Source organism: Pongo pygmaeus, chromosome 6, assembly GCF_028885625.2.
Source record: "Pongo pygmaeus isolate AG05252 chromosome 6, NHGRI_mPonPyg2-v2.0_pri, whole genome shotgun sequence".
Taxonomy (NCBI): Eukaryota; Metazoa; Chordata; class Mammalia; order Primates; family Hominidae; genus Pongo; species Pongo pygmaeus.
Window position 1 is genome coordinate 141,065,223 of NC_072379.2, and position 19,855 is coordinate 141,085,077.

At 42.5% G+C, this 19,855-nt stretch overlaps 1 protein-coding gene across 1 annotated transcript in view; it reads left to right on the top strand.

The window, feature by feature from the left end:
- The window catches only part of MGAM (maltase-glucoamylase), a 175,180-nt gene that overhangs the window by 143,914 nt on the left and 11,411 nt on the right, over positions 1-19,855 (top strand). Inside the window, exons 93-110 of the mRNA XM_054496215.2 lie at positions 1,089-1,138; positions 1,551-1,718; positions 3,166-3,318; positions 3,656-3,856; positions 5,642-5,796; positions 6,895-7,063; positions 7,302-7,398; positions 8,129-8,241; positions 9,343-9,468; positions 10,665-10,793; positions 11,049-11,159; positions 11,489-11,551; positions 16,492-16,626; positions 17,101-17,188; positions 17,992-18,130; positions 18,939-19,072; positions 19,192-19,226; positions 19,319-19,435. Coding sequence (XP_054352190.1) covers positions 1,089-1,138; positions 1,551-1,718; positions 3,166-3,318; positions 3,656-3,856; positions 5,642-5,796; positions 6,895-7,063; positions 7,302-7,398; positions 8,129-8,241; positions 9,343-9,468; positions 10,665-10,793; positions 11,049-11,159; positions 11,489-11,551; positions 16,492-16,626; positions 17,101-17,188; positions 17,992-18,130; positions 18,939-19,072; positions 19,192-19,226; positions 19,319-19,435 — 2,183 coding nt within the window. The remainder of the gene's footprint in view (positions 1-1,088; positions 1,139-1,550; positions 1,719-3,165; positions 3,319-3,655; positions 3,857-5,641; positions 5,797-6,894; positions 7,064-7,301; positions 7,399-8,128; positions 8,242-9,342; positions 9,469-10,664; positions 10,794-11,048; positions 11,160-11,488; positions 11,552-16,491; positions 16,627-17,100; positions 17,189-17,991; positions 18,131-18,938; positions 19,073-19,191; positions 19,227-19,318; positions 19,436-19,855) is intronic.

Genomic DNA, 19,855 nt, shown 5'->3' on the forward strand with positions numbered 1-19,855 from the left:
TCTGGGTTATTTCACTTAGTATAGTATCCCCCTAAGTCATTCATGCTGTTGCAAATGGCAGAATGTTCTTCTTTTTATGTCTGAAAAATATTCTACTGTATATATGTACCAGAACATCTTTATCTATTCATCCACTGATAGATACTTAGGTTGTTTTCATAACTTGGCTACCGTGAAGAAAGAAATTAAAAAGTTAAATGTAAGGACTAAAATTGTGAAGCTCCTAGAAGAAAACATAGCAGAAAACCTCCTTGATGTAGTCTTGGCAATGACCTTTTCGATATGATACCAAAAGCAAAGGCAAAATGCCAAAAAGTAAACAGGCATGACTCCATCCACCTAAAGGCTCCTGCACAGCAAAAGAAACAATCGAGAAGGTGAAAAGGCCAACTACAGAATGGATAAAAATGCTTACAAACCATATATCTCAGAAGAGATTAATATAAAAAAATAAGGAACTCATGCAACTCAGTAGCAAAAGATCAAATGACCCAATTAAAATGTGAGTGAAGGACTTGAACAGATGTTTTTCCAAGGAAGACATACAAATGGCTAACTGATATGTGAAAAGATACTCAACATCAGTAAATGACAGAAATTGCAAATCAAAAATCACTGTGAGATATCACCTCACACCTGTTAGCATGGAAACCATAAAAAAGATAAGAGATAAGTGCTGGCGAGGGTGTGGAGAAAATGGAATTTTTTAGATTCTTGTTGGGAATATAAATTGTTACAACCTTATGGAAAATAGTGTGGAGGTTCCTCAAAAAATTAAAAACAGAACTTCCATACAATCCCATGAAATCCCACTTCTGGGTGTATATCCAGAGGACATGAAACCAGTATGCTTAAGAGATACAGTCACTCCTCCCATATTCATTACAGCATTACTTGCAACAGCCAAGATATGGAAACATTCTAAGTGTACATGGATGAATGAATACAATGGAATATTATTCATCCATAAGGAAAAGGAAATACTGCCATTTGTGACATCAGGATGTAGCCGAAAAGAGTGGGGGTGTGAAATCTGTTCTTCTGTGGTGGGCAGGCCAGAATCTGACTTGTCTTTCTCTCACTTTCAGATACTGTGGCCAATAAAGTGTATCTTTTATGTGAGTTTTCTGTCACTCAAGTGAGTAGCATCTTTTTATGAATCTTAGGTGTGGGCTTTGGACTGATCATTAGCACATCTGTGCTTGTGTATGTTGTATATGTGTGATTTTATTAGTAACTTTATATGCATTATTGGCTCTAGGTGAGCAGATTTCTATTTATGATTTGATCGATGTTTTCAAAAGGAGGCATGAATATAGCAAGTAGTGTTTCTAAATACAGTTTTTAAATATCTGTGTGTTTTTATGATTGTATGAAATTAGAGGATTATCAAAATAATGTTGTACTTCTTGAGCACACACTAGTAGAGAAAACAGAGAGGCATTCAGGGCAGTTGGGGTATCCAGTCTGGAATGGAATATTTGAGTGACTTGAGAATCTGTGTATTACAGGCATACCTGTATGCATAATTGGACTTAATTGTTTTGCAGAACCGCTTGGAGGTGAATATTTCACAATCAACCTACAAGGACCCCAATAATTTAGTATTCAATGAGATTAAAATTCTTGGGACAGAGGAACCTGGAAATGTTACAGTAAAACACAATGGTGTCCCAAGTCAGACTTCTCCTACAGTCACTTATGATTCTAATCTGAAGGTAAAAACCCCATTATTCTCCATAGCACCATGATGTTCCTTCTTGCTAAGTTTGCATGGGTCCCTGAAGGACCAGGGCACCTTTGAGGCCTGTTTTGGGGAAGTGAGAGGGCTAGGGAAAAAAATGAGGTGACCAGAGCTAGAATGAGTTGGGTATTTTTCTTCTTATTCCCTTCTCTGCCTATCAGTGTTCCCATCTCTCTAGCTGGTTTCACTTGCTTTTCCCAAAAATAGAATAATTATAATGAGACACAGGAACAGCAAAGTTGGAAGGTGGGAAATAGCCTTACATTATTAGACTGTGAATTTTGTATGACTAGCATAAATAAGATTTGGTATTTGAAAAAGGCCAGTTTGGATATGAAACTTGTGGTCAGGCTTTGGAGGGTGTTAGGTACCAACTTGATTTAATTCTCAAGCAGTCTCATATTGATCCTTGAATGAAGGCTGTGCTACTGTGTGTGAGCATTGTTGGGAGTGGGAGTGGGGTGTGGGGACTAGTAGAACAGGGAAGTACAAGATGATTTAGATTGAGAGGAAACTGGAAGAAGGATGATAATCCTTAGAATGTGATTTTATTACTCCAGACGTGTGAGAACTTTAACTTGGGAAGTGCTGTCTAGAGAAGCTTCAAAGATAAGAAAAATATATGGAAAATATTAAATATTTGAATTAATGGGATTCAAAGAAGGTTTCAAATTTGCAGCCTTTATGCTTAGAGAAATAAAGACACTGGGATGTTAGAAGTGGAAAGAAATGTGATTTTATTTCAACCTCTCAATTTTGCTGTTGCCAAAATTGAAATTCAAAGAAATGAATTAGAATTCCCAATTTACCCTGATGTGATTATTGTTCATTGTATGCCTGAATCAAAATATTTCATATACTCCATAAATATGTATACCTACTATATACTCATTAAAATTAAAAAAAGAAATAATTTGTCCAATATACTACAGAAATGCGGGCATGATAACCAGGTCATATGATTCTTATTGCTGTGTTCTTTCTACCACTCCACGCCAATGGCGGATGCTGGTTTGGGGACTGGAGGGCAAGAGGATCAGCTCACTTTGGGATGACACCACGTGTCATGCTGAAGAGGAAGTGCAGAAGACACCCTTCCTGACAAGACACAGAGGGCTAAGAGGAGTCAGGGTAGAAAAGAATAAGGGGTGATTGCGACAGGTTTTATTTGACCTAATTGTTTTCATTATGCTATGTACAAGATTCTGCTAGAGTGGAGACGTTTGCCCTGTTGCTGCTAAATAGATTCCTCCACTGTACAGTTCTCTTCTTATAAGCTAAAGTGATATGTTGCTTGGATGGTTGAAAGTCTGGACTGATGTCTATTTGTTTTTCCAAAATAAATAAATAAATAAAGTCTTAGATCTTGCAAGGCCGTTACCCCAAAAATGAATTTCCTTGTGATTTCCACATTCCTACAGGTTGCCATTATCACAGACATCAATCTTTTCCTGGGAGAAGCATACACAGTGGAGTGGAGCATAAAGATAAGGGATGAAGAAAAAATAGACTGTTACCCTGATGAGAATGGTGCTTCTGCAGAAAACTGCACTGCCCGTGGCTGTATCTGGGAGGTAACCATGCTGATGGGGTTCCTGTGCATGAAAATCTCTACACCTAATCTATAGTTTCTTAAGCATAGCAGTGGTACTTACATAACTACTTCAAATCCATAGAAAGGACTTCCTAAGGGACTGGATCTGGATGTGACGAGTGGGTGGGGACATGTGCGAAAATTTTTAAAATGAATATTTTGCTTGGAGACCAGGAATTTAAATTTATGTTATTGCCAAGTGATAAGTGATAGGCTGGTTTTATCGTCATCTAAAATGACTTTCCTAATCCTGTTTAGGTTAGAGAACTTTAAGATCACATGTTGTGCTGATCCATGACTTTGGCCTTACTTTTCAGGCATCCAATTCTTCTGGAGTCCCTTTTTGCTATTTTGTCAACGACCTATACTCTGTCAGTGATGTTCAGTATAATTCCCACGGGGCCACAGCTGACATCTCCTTAAAGTCTTCTGTTTATGCCAGTGCCTTCCCCTCCACGCCCGTGAACCCCCTTCGCCTGGATGTCACTTACCATAAGAATGAAATGCTGCAGTTCAAGGTAAACACAGTACATGTATCAGGTAGTGATTAGACCCTTTTCAGTTCCCTTATCTTTTTCTGGTTCAGGTCACAGAACCCTAAAATAAGTTAATCATGCTATACTAGACTAGATTATTATCCAAAGAGCATTGAGAAATCATTGAGGGAACAATAAGACCTGTCCTAATTTTCATTTGGAAAAGATTACTGTGGCTACTGTTAGGAAAATGATTGGGAGAGCAAGAGTGAGTATAGAGAGACAAGTTGGGAGGCTGCCAGTTAGGCAGGTCAGGTGAGGTCTTATGTTTGGAGTAGATACTGGAAAGAAGGTGGAGAACAGTGCACCTGTGTGAGATTCAGGAAGTTGGGTTACACGGTCTGGTGCTGGATTGAAAGCAGGCGACAATGGAGAGGGAAGCATCAAGAATGATGACCATGTTGGTATCTTGGTATCTTGCATCTTAATATGGATGGTGCTGACATCAACCGGAATGGGAGTACTGAAAAGCTTTGTGCTTGATCAATGTAAGATGATATGTTCAGTTTCGGATGAATTTGAGATATCTATAAGATAGCCACCAACGTGCAGCGATTTCATTTCTTTCCAGAATTTAATTGCATTTAAGGAATAGCGATGGACTAGCTGTTATGTCTGCTTCTCTATTAAACTAATCTTCTCAAGGACAGGAATGTGCCCTTTCCTCTTTCTGCTTCTGAAGTCTAATACAGAGCCTGGCAGATAGTTAGCGCTGTAATGTAATTGACACAGTAAGTGAAAGTGATCAGGACATTGTCGCATTGCCTGAAAATTTGTTTACAATCTGATATCAACCCGAATTCTGAGTTTTTGTACATCCTGTAATGCAGGAATAATGCTGTTGTATGTTTGTACCCTCATCATAGCACTAGCATGTTGTAGGCACCTAATGGGTTTGAAGTGAATGAACTTCCTTGGAGTTCTAGCCTTAACCATTGCCTACTCTACCTCTTTACTATAGAGTAGCTCTTTCCAAAATATTTGCCTCTTTCTGGCCCACTTTAATTGTCTCTGCCTTTGTGGTTGTTATTCTTCACCAGAATGACTTGATCTCCTTTGTTTGTTTGGTTAATGACTACCAAGCTTTTAGTACTCTGGACTGTATTTTTCCCGGGAGACCATCTCAGTCTCCCAGAAACAATGTTAGGCATTTCCTTCTCTAGAATCTCACAGCACTTCTACATAGCTCTCCCTTAGCACACATCACCCAGGTGTTGTGAACTGCTCTCTTTGACTTCTCATTTGCATGTGAATTTTGTAAAACCATAACACTGCCTTATTCAGCTCACATCCCTAGTGCCTTCTGCAGTGTCAGGTAGGGATGTAGTAGGTACTCATGAATAAGTTTAGTTACCACCTTCAGCAAGGACATTCTGATTATTTTAATCAAATAGATTTCATTTTGGGGAGAGGTTTTTTTTCAATTCAGAAAAGTTTTAAGGTATTTATATATACTTATTTACCCACAGAAAATAACAAGTAACATATTCATAAATACCACGCTGATTCCAGAATGATTTTCCACGTTAGCACCAATGTCACAATGAGTATATTAATGCAATAGAGGCCTTAATAATGAGAAATGACAGACAAACATATTAAATCTGACATTGTTATTCGATGTGTTAATTAAATCTGAGAGATCATAAACTTAAAGAAGACAGAAACATAGCATCTGAACTTTTGTCCAAAAATAAAATAGGTTCTGCTAAGGGTATAGGTTTCAGGAGCACTATTCTTGCCTAAAATCGTTTTCCTCTGGCCTAGATTTATGATCCCAACAACAATCGGTATGAAGTTCCAGTCCCTCTGAACATACCCAGCGTGCCTTCCAGCACCCCTGAGGGTCAACTCTATGATGTCCTCATTAAGAAGAATCCATTTGGGATTGAAATTCGCCGGAAGAGTACAGGAACTATAATGTGAGTGACTTCTAGTGTGACTCAGAATTGATGGCTACCTGTGCCTTCCTGCCAGGTCCATTGTCCTTGGATGTATCCTGGTTCAAAACATCACATTGTCCACTTCCAGATCCATGGATGAGTTGTTTCCTTCAGACCTGTTCTTATGGGAAATCTTTAGCATTCTGGAAATAATCACTGAGGCAATTGAGTGTGCCTGAGGATTCATCCAACAAATGTTTATGGGGTCCCCTCTCTAGATTGGGTGCTGCTCCTTATAGACAGCTGAGGTTTCTCTTCTCATGACAACAAATAATCAGTAAATAACAGAGATAATTTAAGTTATAGTATAAAAAGGAGGTTGTGATAGTGATAATTGCTGTGTAGGCAAAAGAGCAGGGTAATTGAGGGTTATGGTGTGGTTACTGCTTCTGATATTGGGGTCAGAGTAGATCTCGCCAAGAAGGTGATATTTTAATAGGACCTGGATGAGAAGGAGCCACCCACATGAGACAGGGCGAAGGGAAAGAGCATTTCAGACAGAGGGAATAGGAAGTGGGTAGGCGAAGAGATGAAGCAAAGCTGGCATGCTAAAGAAAAGAAGTCTAGTGTGGTTGGAGCAATGGAGGAAGTAAGCAGATGAGTGCTGGGAGAGGAAGCTGCAACGCCGGTTGAGGGGGCAGCTTCAGCCTTTAAGGCTTCATAAGATGTTTGCACGAGAAGCCACGGAAGAAGCACAAATGGGAGTGACATGAGGTGATATCCTTGTAGGAATATCACTTTGAGTGCTATGTAGAAAATGTGCTGAGGGGTGCAAGGGTGGAAGGTGGTGCTGGTGTAGAGTGGTCCCAGCTGTGATGGTGAGGGGAGCTTGGATTTGTATTGTAGAGGAGCACTGAAAGGAGGCAGTGAGAGTGGGAAACAGATGAATGAAGAATAACTCCTGGGCTTTTAGAGAGGATATCTATGATATTTTAATCAAATTGAGTTTCTGTTTTGTTTGGGAGATGAACAGCTTCTGGGTAGGAATCAAGTGTTCTGTTGTCCTTGAAAAGTCAGCTGCTGGAAGCAGAGAGAAAAGCCCATTTTCTGTTTCAAATCTGCCTTTTTGTGTTTCAGTTGGGACTCTCAGCTCCTTGGCTTCACCTTCAATGACATGTTTATCCGCATCTCCACCCGCCTTCCCTCCAAGTACCTCTACGGCTTTGGGGAAACTGAGCACAGGTCCTATAAGAGAGACTTGGAGTGGCACACTTGGGGGATATTCTCCCGAGACCAGCCCCCAGGGGTAAGGACAGAGCATTTGGGATCTGTGTCTCTGCTTCTCTCCACCCACACTGCGCATGCTTTGGCTTCCCAAACTCCACTTGGTCGTCACATTCTGCTTTTAGGCGAGTGGGCCAATTCTTAGGCTCTTTGTTTCATGTGTTTAATTGATTTCATGGAGAAAACTAGAGCCATGTTAGCAAGCACATTTTTGTTGAGTTTCTTTCTAACTCCTACTGCTTCTCCCCATGACTCTCCAGTACAAGAAGAATTCCTATGGTGTCCACCCCTACTACATGGGGCTGGAGGAGGATGGCAGTGCCCATGGAGTACTCCTGCTGAACAGCAATGCCATGGGTAAGGCCATCCAGCACCTCCCTTATTCTGGGGGGATACCAATCATGCCTGAGTCAATTTTCAATGTGTTTAGCCTAACTGTTCCTTGAAGTCAAAATCTTCATTTTACAGGCACTGCTGTTTATTTTTTCTTTGTGTTTAGCCTTTCTGTTCATTTCAGTCTAATATCATGTGATAAGAAGATTTAACCCAACTCTTATTTTGGTAAAAATCACATAAGAAGGGATAGTAAAACCACATGGGTCCCAAATGTCTTGGAGGTCAGCTCGTGGGAGCCAGTTATAGAATTTGAATTAGGGTAAAACTATGGGTCAGAGAAGTTAGTGTGGGGATTATGAAGGTGTATGGTATGTTGAAAAATTACCTATCGGGTACTATGTTTGCTATCTGGATGACAGGATTCATATCCCAAACTTCAGCATCGTGCAGTATTCCCATATAACAAATGTGAACGTGTACCTCCTTATCCAAGATAAAAGTTGAAACGTAAACATAATTTTAAGAGTAGAATGACAAAATATAGTAAAATACACCAAAGGAAACAAACCCAGGAATGGGACCTTTAGACTTCCACTGAACTTCTTCAGTTCTATGTGAGTATGATAGAAAATACTGCCTCTTACTACTGTATGATAGGGAGGGTTCAGGAAGATGGAGAATGTTTGGATTTCAGTGGTGATTCATGACGTGGAAAGTTTCCAGCTTGGTTAGCATTTTTCTTCATTTTCAGATGTGACGTTCCAGCCCCTGCCTGCCTTGACATACCGTACCACAGGGGGAGTTCTGGACTTTTATGTGTTCTTGGGGCCGACTCCAGAGCTTGTCACCCAGCAATACACTGAGGTAGGGAGAAATCCAATTGTTTAGCAAGTACTTATACAGCACATTCTGGGTGCCAGAGCCCACATTCATTAGTATAACTCTCAGATGATAACTGGAATTATTGGTATTACTTGGAAAGAGATTATAGAATAAGGAAAAATAAATATATTCTAATCACCATTAAATTTATAGCCTGTGTAAGCATTGCAGAGTAGAAGAAGTTATAGTGGTACTAGTGGTGGTGATGGTAGTGATAGTAGTGTGATGGTGGTGGTATTTGTGGTTATGGTGGTGTTGATGGTGATGATGGCGGTAGGGGCTGATGGTGGTGATAGTGATGTGGGAATGGTGATAATGATGGTGGTGGTAGTGGTGTTGGTGATGGTGATGATAGTGGTGGGGGTGGTGTTGATGGGAGTGTTGGTGATGGTGGTGATAGTGGTGGTGATGGTGACGATGATGGGGGTGGTGGTGGTTGGTGTTTGATGGTGATGGTGGTGGTGGCTATGGTGGTGGTAGTGGTAGTGACAGTGGGGTGGTGTGAGGAATATGGTGGTGGTAGTGGTGGTGATGGCGAAAATAGTGATGATAGTGGTGAACATGGTGGTTGTGGCAGCAGCAGCAAATACTTATGTACTACCTACTGCACATCACTGATTTATTACTTGCTGCATGTTAGAGCACTTTGCACATACTAACTCATTCAGTCCTCACAAAAGGACTATGAGGGAGATGCTATTATTATACCCTTATTTACAGATGAAGAAACTGAAGCACTAAGAGATTACTTAATTTTTGCCTAAGGTCACACAGCCAGCAGGACTGGAGCCTGTATCTAAGCCAGGCATTTTGCCTCTGATTCTGGGCTTCTTAACCAGTTACCTACAGTGTCTCTAGGAATGGAGTAAAATCAGCTTTTCCATAACTTTTAAGAAGGAGCTCAAGTCTAGCAGAAAGCTTTCTCCAAGTATGCTAGTGGATCTATATCCTGTCAGTTTTTATGTGGAATTCAATTAGTTAGTTGTCTAGCTTGGGGCATGAAAAAATATTCTTATTACTTGATGTAAAACTTCAATCTGGTGTCTCTGTTCTGAGGACTAATATTTTCTGTCTATTTTCTAGTTGATTGGCCGGCCTGTGATGGTACCTTACTGGTCTTTGGGGTTCCAGCTATGTCGCTATGGCTACCAGAACGACTCTGAGATCGCCAGCTTGTATGATGAGATGGTGGCTGCCCAGATCCCTTATGTACGTTCTCAGTCATGGCTCTGGAGTTGCAAAACTAAGCCAGGTGCCTCTGTGTCTGGGTTCATTTCTCTAATGTTTGTGAGATTCTATAAAGACGTAATGTTCTTTTTCAGACAGTATCACAGTTAGTCTCACCCCAGCACAATAATAGAGGTAAGGGCCCTTGTTTCCATCTTCTAGAGATGATAGCTCAAGACTCACTGTGATTTCCCAGAGTGGGAGATAAGCTGGCTTCAGGGCTTTTTCTGCTATCTCATGCTTCCTTCCATTTCTTTCACATGACTTCAAAACATTTAGTCAAAACGTCCTTGTTTCCATAAGAATAAATAATATCCACAGTTCTTTTACTTAATTCCTGAAAAAAACTAACCCCAAACAGTCAGACCATTGTATATGTGGATATGACCTCAGTTCCTACAGCCCTGGTGCTGTAGCACAGTGTCCCATCGGCTCTGAGCTAATCACTGATGGAATACACGGATCCTGGGATGGGTTCCAGAGGACATACACATAGAAATAAAGCTTATCCTTCACTGGAGGATGGGAGGGGACCCAGTCATCAGAGAACTGATCCAATGTACCATCGCATATCTAATTTTATTCTACATTTCTCTTGTTTTAAAATAGCTCCATTAGTGGAATAGTGTTTCCATTAGTGGATAGTGAAATGCAATATTTCATTCTGCAGAATAATGTAGTGTCTGATTTCCCTCAATGCTTTGGAATACTGGGTATTCCAAAGCAACTATACGTTGTTGCTTTGTTTTGATTTGTTTTGCAGTAGATTTACCATCAACATTGTATTAGCCCTGGGTAGTAAATATTATTTTTTCTAAGCGTGAACCACTGATACCAGGGGCAGCCTCTTAGGGGAGGTCATCACAATCACTCCTGATAGTGGCAGTTTACAAAGCACTGTCCAATCCAGTGTTCTTATTTATCCTCAGAATAGCCATCTTAGAGGGACATTCTCATCCTATTTTATGCTGACTTTGATTTTTTTCTATCTTATCATGGAACATTTTAAAAATTAAGTGAATTTCCCAGCACCTGTACCTAACAAATGTCAGAGCTGGGATTTGAAAGCATCAACAAGAATCTGTCTGGAATTCCACCATGGGTGGTGGAGGGTTGTTCTCCTGTAAAGCTTGGGCGTGTATAGCAGCAGCCACTCAGCTCCCCGTGTCCTCCCGCAGGACGTGCAGTACTCAGACATCGACTACATGGAGCGGCAGCTGGACTTCACCCTCAGCCCCAAGTTTGCTGGGTTTCCAGCTCTGATCAATCGCATGAAGGCTGATGGGATGCGGGTCATCCTCATTCTGGTTAGTCCTGATGTGAATGTGTGCGATCTGCTTGGGAGCAGGTATGGGCTTTGTTGGAGAAAGTGTTATACTTTATTTCCATGTTGCAAGTAGATAAATTGAAGTGCACTAAGAAATGTGTATTTCCCAGGACTCACAGAAACTCTACAGTTCAGGTAGAAGCCAGCGAGTTCGCCCTGGAGGAGTTCTCCTTTATTCTGTTTCTCTTCATTCTGTAGCTTTGGTTTTCCCAACTGACTTATGCTTTGATTTCAGGATCCAGCCATTTCTGGCAATGAGACACAGCCCTATCCTGCCTTCACTCGGGGCATGGAGGATGACGTCTTCATCAAATACCCAAATGATGGAGACATTGTCTGGGGAAAGGTATAATCCTAAGCGATGATCCACTAGTCCCTAGCCTGAGGGTGGGTCACTATTAGAGGGTCACACGCCTGTGTATGTCATTTTTGGCCTTTTCTATTTGGGCTGTGAGGTCAGCAGCTCTCCTTTTCTCAATCAATATTTGTTGATACAGTTAACAACTTTTAAGTAATGTAATGTTTTATGGAATTCACTTCTCTTTTATGTCAATCCTACATGATAATCAAATTATTATTGCTCCTAGGAACATTGTTTATATAATAATTTCTTAGGAAATACTGTGTAAGGGAAATTGTCTAGTGCATTGCTACTGAACATGTTTCTCTCCATAGGTCTGGCCTGATTTTCCTGATGTTTTTGTGAATGGGTCTCTAGACTGGGACAGTCAAGTGGAGGTAAAGGGTCTTTGTAAATTTGGGTGGAGTCAGGGTTTGTAGGCAGGGGCAGCCGATCCTGGGATTGTGGACATGCCTGTACCATGGACATGGGCTTGGCAAGGGAGAAACACTTAGGGGATGTGTGTTGGATGTATGTCTGTGCCCGTTACTTTATATGTAGTAATACTTTACTGGCCACTGGGATGTAGACATGTATTATTATCCTTGGGATTTAAGACCAGATTGCTCAGATGACTTGTCCACGGTTTTAGGTGACAGAGTGTTGATTTCAATTTCAAGGCTGTCAGATTCCAAAGGCCCAGGAAATTTCCACTGGGTGATACCTCCTAGAAGTGCTATTTTTTCTCTGAACTGGTATACTTACTGTTGTTCCCTTGGTTATCCCTTTTAAACAGTCTTCAAACCTCAAAGACTGTTTAGGTCTTTTTTATTATATATCTTTTTTTTTTCCATGAACACGTTTCTCCATTTCCACACTTATAATTCCTCCTCTGAGCCCAATCCTTCCTTGGGTTTCTCAGCTTTGCTTTTACCTCTCGGTTTCCAGCCTTACTGTAAAACTTGCTCTCTTCTGGGCATGGTTTGTTGCTTGTAATGGATCCAAGTAGCCCATGCTTCTGGACCTGAATTTTTTTCCCGATTGACTAAGCATTTCTTGCTTGAATGAATACATGGCTCCTTACAGGTGTAGGAAGCCTACAGCCCCATCCTCTGGCCAAGATGTGTGTCTCCTGAACTGAGACAGCCTGTGTGTTTTACTATCAATTGTTGTGACAGTACCCACAGGCAGGGTTGTCAAGGTGGGGCCGAGGACTTCCTGGAGAGCAAGTACCTTGCCGTACCTCTTGAGCTGTTCTTCAGTAATCCTTATTCTTTCTGGGCAGGAATTGTAGCAGGGCATGTGTAGCCTATGTGAGCCCCACAGGAGAGCTGAGGAGACAAGGAAAAGGCCTGTTTTCTAGGACATCTGCCAGGAATTGAAGGGACAAAGAAGCTGACTTGTGCAGTCAGCAATATGGTAGATGTTGTAGTGTCTAGGTACTCTCTCAGGATCAAGTATTAATCAGACAAATATCCATGTTGTGGGCACAAATCCCAGCAGTTGTAATTCTGTTAGCAGCCACTCAGAAGCCCAGGGGCAAAGACCTCTTTTGGGAGTTCTTTCTGTGTAATGTAAGATTGTATCCCATGGACAGAGGTGCAGGAGAAACATTGATCACCAGGAATGTGACTGGCAGGAGTTAGGCCAAATATTCATGCCTTATCCAGATAAGCTGGTTTTCAGGGCAAGTGGTGAGTCCTAGAGGGAAAGGCAGATATTAGACAGAACCACACAATCTGGAGCCAGGGTCTGAGGCCTGGCACAGCTCTGATAGGGTAGGGAGAACAGATGGTACTGCAAACACGTGATACATACTTCTCTGTTGTCAGTCTCTGACCTCCTGGATCCCAGAGCCAGTTGGCAGCAGTAGCACTATCGATTTAAAATGAGATGCACTTGGGACTGGGCTGCTTGGCTATTGGACTGCATGTCTTTATTTACTGTCAGTAGATGCAGTAAAACAAAACAAGCAAAACAGAAGCTGGGGCTGGTTTTGAAGATTGGCAAGAAAGAGTCAGACTCAGTTCAAGGCTGTTTTCCTTATGTCTACTACTGAACAAGTATCTATCTATCTGTCTATCTATCTATCTATCTATCTACCTCATTTATCTTCATCTATCTGTCTATCTATCCACTCTATCTACTCAGGTTTTATCTATCTAGCTTTCTATCTATCTATCTATCTTTCTATCTATCTATCTATCTATCTATCTATCTATCTATCTATCATCTATCTATCTATCATCTATGTATCCATCCAGCCACCCTATTCATTTATATCTGTCTGTCTGTCTGTCTGTCTATGTATCTATCTATCTATCTATCTATCTCTACCTCTATTCATCCACTCACCCTATCAATCCAAATCCCTCTTCTATCTATCTATCATCTATCTACCTATTTATATATCATCTATCTCTATGCGTGTATGTATGTATCTATCTATCTATACTGTTCAAGGGAGAAGACCTAGCTTCCTGTCCTCTCGTCACCTCTCACAGAGAATCACTTGAAGCTTAGTGGTCCAAGCAGCCCACATGGACACAGGAACCTGCCCAGCCAGAGAAGTTCTGGGTCATGGGCTTCCTGACTTTTATCAAGTAGTCAGTATTAGAACCCCACAGTTCATCAGCCAGTAGGGGCAACACTGCCATCCTGAGGCAATTTGGAAATCTGAGGGCAGTGTTGGTTATCACAGGGACACCAGAGGCATTCAGTGGGCAGTGGGCAGGGATGCCCATAGCTCTGATTTCAGGGAATTCTCCACAAAATATCTCTCACTTCAAATGCCAGTTGTACCCCAATGAGAAACACTTCATTAGGGAGTCACAGAATCTGTTAGCTCATAAGAGATTCTTGGTAGATAGGATAATTATAACTATTGGTTGGTATAAAGGTAATTGCGGTTTTTGCCATTGAAAGTTATTAAAAGTAGGCCGGGCATGGTGGATCACGCCCGCAATCCCAGCACTTTGGGAGGCCGATCACGAGGTCAGGAGTTCGAGATCAACCTGACCAACATGGTGAAACCCCATCTCTACTAAAAATACAAAAATTAGCCAGGCGTGGTGGCATGCGCCTGTAATCCCACTTACTCAGGAGGCTGAGATAGGAGAATTGCTTGAACCTGGGAGGCAGAGGTTGCAGTGAGCCAAGACTGAGCCACTGCACTCCAGCCTGGGTGACACAGCGAGACTCCGTCTCAGAAAAATAAAAAAAAAAAAGGAAAGTTATTAAAAGTAATGACAAAAACTTCAATTACCTTTGCACCAACCTAATATTTATATTATTAATAGTAAGACCCACTTGATGAAGCTGGTGAGAATGAAGCCACTGATGTCCAGGTCTCGCTTCACTGAATATAAAACAAACAGCCAACAGCCCCATGAAAAGCAGATTTCTGAGTCCAAAGCTCCAGCGATTTAATTCAATAAGTCTGTGATGGGATCTAGGAATTGCGTTTTGTAGCACGCGATGTGCCACAAAGAGTGCTAGGTGATCCTGAGGCCCAGTGTGTGGGTGGTTATGTCACTGTTTGAAGACTGGAGAAAGTGAAGGCAGAAGCCACAAAGGCAAGACTTGAATATGCACAGATGTAAGGTAGAGCCAGCACCTTGGAGAACGGCAGAACATTCTAATGAATTTGGGAGGGGTCATCCGAGCAGTACTTAGGGAAGTTCTTGCATCATGGCTGGCCAGGTTCCCCACGTGTACCCCATATGGGATACAATTCTGACTCAGCTGTGGCTGATAATCTCTTTATTCTAATTCTCCAACCCCCACCCATCCCATTGTTTCTAACCCTGCCTGATCTGGAGCTCTCTGTTTCTGGTGAAAGGTTCTCTTTGTCAGGTTTCCTAGTTTCTACCTCCATTTCCTAACAAAAGGCTTCCCTGGCATGCCCACTTCTCTCAAGATTCTCCGTGATGTGACCCACTGTCTTCTCACATCCTTGACAGCCAGACTCATGTAGGCTGATCTGTTTCTGTTTTCTCATGTTCCTTTTCTTGCCCTTTATGTAAACATATGGATTCCTACCTGCCTTTTGTCTATTGCGTATAAGAACTGGAGCTCCCCCAGACCAAGTCCTCATTCTGTTGCCTCCCCCACCCTCCTCACCAGCATTCTTTAGCTCTTTAACTCTTACAATGGTGTGATTATCATAAAGGAGGCTATTTACTGAGACATACAAAGGACCATAATGTTCCATAACAAACAACATTTATTTGCTGCTTCTAAGTGGTATGAACCCACCATTAAACAGTGAGTATATATTTTGTGTCAAGTTCTAAGCTAAGCATTGTGCAAAATATAAATATCACTCAGATGAATATAAAACAAGCTTCTTGCTCTCAAAAGTCTACAATGTAGTTAAGAAGTTGTATCTGGCTGGGCATGGTGTCTCATGCCTGTTATCCCATCACTTTGGGAGGCTGAGGTGTGTGGATCACTTGAGGTCAGGAATTTGAGACCAGCCTGAACAACATGAGGAAACTACGTCTCTACTAGAAATACAAAAATTAGCCAGGTGTAGTGGTTCATGCCTGTAATCTCAGCTACTCAGGAGGCTGAGGCAAAAGAATCGCTTGAACCTGGAAGGCAGAGGTTTCAATGAGCCGAGGTAGCACCACTGCACTCTAGCCTGGGTGGGTGACAGAGCAAGACTCCGTCTCAAAAAAACAAAAAAAAGAAGTTGTACCTTTAACCCATCTTGCAGGTTAAAACAAAAACACAACTGGTATTATCTGAAGAAAGATGAAAATAAGGGGAAGTTGAAACGTCCTCTTTAAGTCCTCTCAATTTATCTTCCACACAGCTGTAGTTGTCATGTGATTCTGAAATTGTAGAAAACACTGAGGTGTACTGGTCTAATATCCTGAAATGTAATCTTATTCCTTCCTCCCCTCTCGCAGTGGGAATGACATAGGAGGGAGTCCCTGGGTGTTTCTTCCTAACCTATTTCCATGCATCTCATGTCGGCAGTCTCTCCTTGGCTTTGTCTTTGAGGAGTGCTTAGGAAATGGCAGGACTGACATTGAGGGTTGGGCATCGAATGCATGAGGTCAGTAGTTCGGGTCATTGATTGTCATCATCCATGTGTATATGAAGAGAACAGTTTTTGGATGTTTTCCAAATGCTGGGAAGGTGTGCAAATTGCACTGTTTCTCTTCTGATTCTACATTTCTCTAATAACTTAATAACATTATTTAGGCCCTGTTCAGGCCGTCTGTCACCATGCAGTTCAAGTATTTGTGTGAGTTGCATTCTCAGTAAGTGCCTATTTGCTGTCTTATATATTTGTGTGGGACAAAGAAATTATATTTCTTTTTTATAGCTATATCGAGCTTATGTGGCCTTCCCAGACTTTTTCCGTAATTCAACTGCCAAGTGGTGGAAGAGGGAAATAGAAGAACTATACAACAGTCCACAGAATCCAGAGAGGAGCTTGAAGTTTGATGGCATGTGGATTGTAAGTGTGTGTGTGTCTCTGTGTACCAGTGGCACTTGTCTATCTTTGTGTGCCTAAGTACATGTACCACTGACCTTCAGTCAAGAGGATAGACATTGTCCAAGGAAGACTTTGGACATATCAGACACTTCCTCCTCTCAGGAGTGGAACAGCCCTGATAGCCCTCACACCTTGTACCAGACCTGATGCTCCTACTATAAAACCTCTGAGACAATTGACTGGGAATTTCTTGGAACTTTCACTGCCTCATGCCCACCTTGAGAGAGATTTTTTTTTTAACCCTCTAGCCAGTTGTTCTGTAGGGATGAATTAATCTTTCCAGCCAGTTCTCACCAGGATTTGATGAAGATCCCAGGGCTGGTATCTACAGGGATTACTGGATGTTGAACAATTTATTCACTGCTTCCTTGGCTAAGAAATGGCAGGATGTAATTATCTTAAAAAGTGAGGTATATCTGTGTTTGGCATTTCTAGGATATGAATGAACCATCAAGCTTCGTGAATGGGGCAGTTTCTCCAGGCTGCAGGGAAGCCTCTCTTAACCACCCTCCCTACATGCCACGTAAGAAGCCTTGGCCTTCTTCATTGGCAGAGCCGTGATTGGAAGAAGGATTACACTGGAGGAGCCCGAGGCCAGGGGTGGGCCGCACAGCTCAGGGCACATCCTCATGGCTGCTGTGGTTTACTGGGGACCAGAGACAAAAGCTCTGCACGTGCTTTACCCAGCGGGGCATGTGCAAGTGACTAGACTCATTGCACAAATTTCTTGAATTTGTCTAGAAAGCACTTACGAGTGGTCATGCCACCAAAGGGTTCTCACAGCTAGACTTGTTAGTTTTTTAGGCTTATGTGAATTCCATCACAGGAATTTTTTGGTGTCATCAATGGGTGGAAATTATTGGCTTGCCTTTATTGTGGAGCTGATGGACTTTGGAGTTATACTTGGGTTCATATCTTGGCTCCAGAAGTTGTTCTCTCTAGGAGTTTTGTGACTTTTCACAGATTATGCAATATTTCCAAATCTCAGTTTGCTAAACTGTAGAGGACAGATAATGCGGTCTTCTTCATAGAATTATGGATATAATTGGCAGGTCAAAAGCCTAAATCAGAGCCTGTCATGTAGTGTTTGACAGCTGTACATTCTTTCTGACACCTCTGCTTTCTTCAGTGAACTTGAGGTTGGAAACACAGCAGGCGCCATTGCAGCTCAGAGCTGGGGGCGCTGTGCTCATGTCTCTGGAGAGATGGAGAGCGACACAGGCAGGTTGAAGTTAGTGTTAAGATCCAGGGCCCAATCCCTTGAAGAGAGGTCAGGGAGAAACAGAATCAGGGCTGGATTTCACCTCACCAGTTCTTCCTCCTCAGATTTGGAGTCCAGGGAGAGGGGCCTGAGCAGCAAGACCCTGTGCATGGAGAGTGAGCAGATCCTCCCAGACGGCTCCCCGGTGCAGCACTACAACGTGCACAACCTGTACGGGTGGTCCCAGACCAGACCCACATATGAGTGAGTCTCTGTCTCCCTTCTCCAGCTGTCACAACCTATAGGGATTGCCAGTGACTGACATAGCTACCCTAGTTTTCCTTTCATTCCCATTCTAAGGGTTAAGAAGATTCACATGACAACTGTGTAATGATTCTTATTAAACAAATGCTCATTGACGTGGAGCCAGGCCCTGTGATTAAAAGTAGGAGGACAGATTTAAATAAGGAATGGTCCCACCAGTGAAAAACTTAATGATCCTAGTGGGAAAGACTCACATGGAGACACGGTAATGATCACACAGGGCAGCCGGTGGTGCAATAGCTTTAGTTACAGGAGGTGAAGGGAACACAGAGGACTGGGCATCTCTCCTTTCAAAGTGAATCATATTTGGAATTTTTTTTTTTTTTTTGGCCATTCTTGGTGGAGGGTAATTGGTATTCCACCGAATTAGCACAGTCCCGCTTTGCAAGCTCAATGAATAGTGTGAATTCTTCTAAGGACAATCTTATAATCTTCACTGTGTTCTTCCTCAAATATAGAAAACTAAGTTTTGGGGAAACCAATAGCAAGATGTAGTAATTCCTTACTATTTTTGGGGCACTCCAGTGAGTTTGCTACAGGGAAGTTCTTTGTAAAGTGCTGTGAGAACACGTGACTCGTTATCTCCATCATCTGGGATCAGTGGAGCCACCATTATAGCTCGGATTCCCATGTTCCCTCCAATCACGCAGCAAACATTGACTAGGCTCAAGGGCTCTGGGAGCAGAAGCTCTATGGCCTTTGCTCCCTGGCCGTGGCCTCAGTTCACCTCCTTTTCCCCTCCAACCAGAGCCGTGCAGGAGGTGACAGGACAGCGAGGGGTTGTCATCACCCGCTCCACGTTTCCCTCTTCTGGCCGCTGGGCAGGGCATTGGCTGGGAGACAACACAGCCTCATGGGATCAGCTGAAGAAATCTATCATTGGTGCGTGGGCTCCTTCCCATGGCCTGTGCTGGTAGGGCAGGGAGTTGGGATCCTTGGGGAAGAGGTGAGGAGGCAGGTCGTGAGAGCCTGGTGTGACACAGCTGTGCTTCTCATTGCAGGCATGATGGAGTTCAGCCTCTTCGGCATATCCTATGTGAGTGTCCTTGGGATCCTCCTAAGCACCAGGAAGGTGGGGAAATCTTTCAGAAATCATCAGCAGGCTCTTTTTATTTTCTCTTGTTTCAGACAGGAGCAGATATCTGTGGGTTCTTTGAAGATGCTGAATATGAGATGTGTGTTCGCTGGATGCAGCTGGGGGCCTTTTACCCCTTCTCAAGAAACCACAACACCATTGGGACCAGGGTAGGACAGTGGCTTCTACCTCCAGTGTTTCACTTGAAACACAGCCTCCATTTCTGATCTAAAGTTAATGCAGTCTATATTTCCTGCAATATCTTAAAAAATTCTTTTTTCTTTTGAGACAAGGCCTCATTCTGTTGCCTAGGCTGGATCTTGCAGTGTCCAGTCATGGCTGACTGCAGCCTTGACCTCTGGGGCTCAAGCGAGTCACCCACCTCAGCCTCTTGAATAGCTGGGACTACAGGCACATACCAACGTGCCCAGCTAATTTTTCTGTTTTGTAGAGATGGGATCTTGCCATATTTCCCAAGCTGGTCTTGAACTCCTGGCCTCAGTCCCCGAAAGTGCTGGGATTATAGGTGTGAGCCACTGCACCCTTAAAAGTTGTTAAGCCCTTGGGTCTCAGTGAACCATATTCCTCAG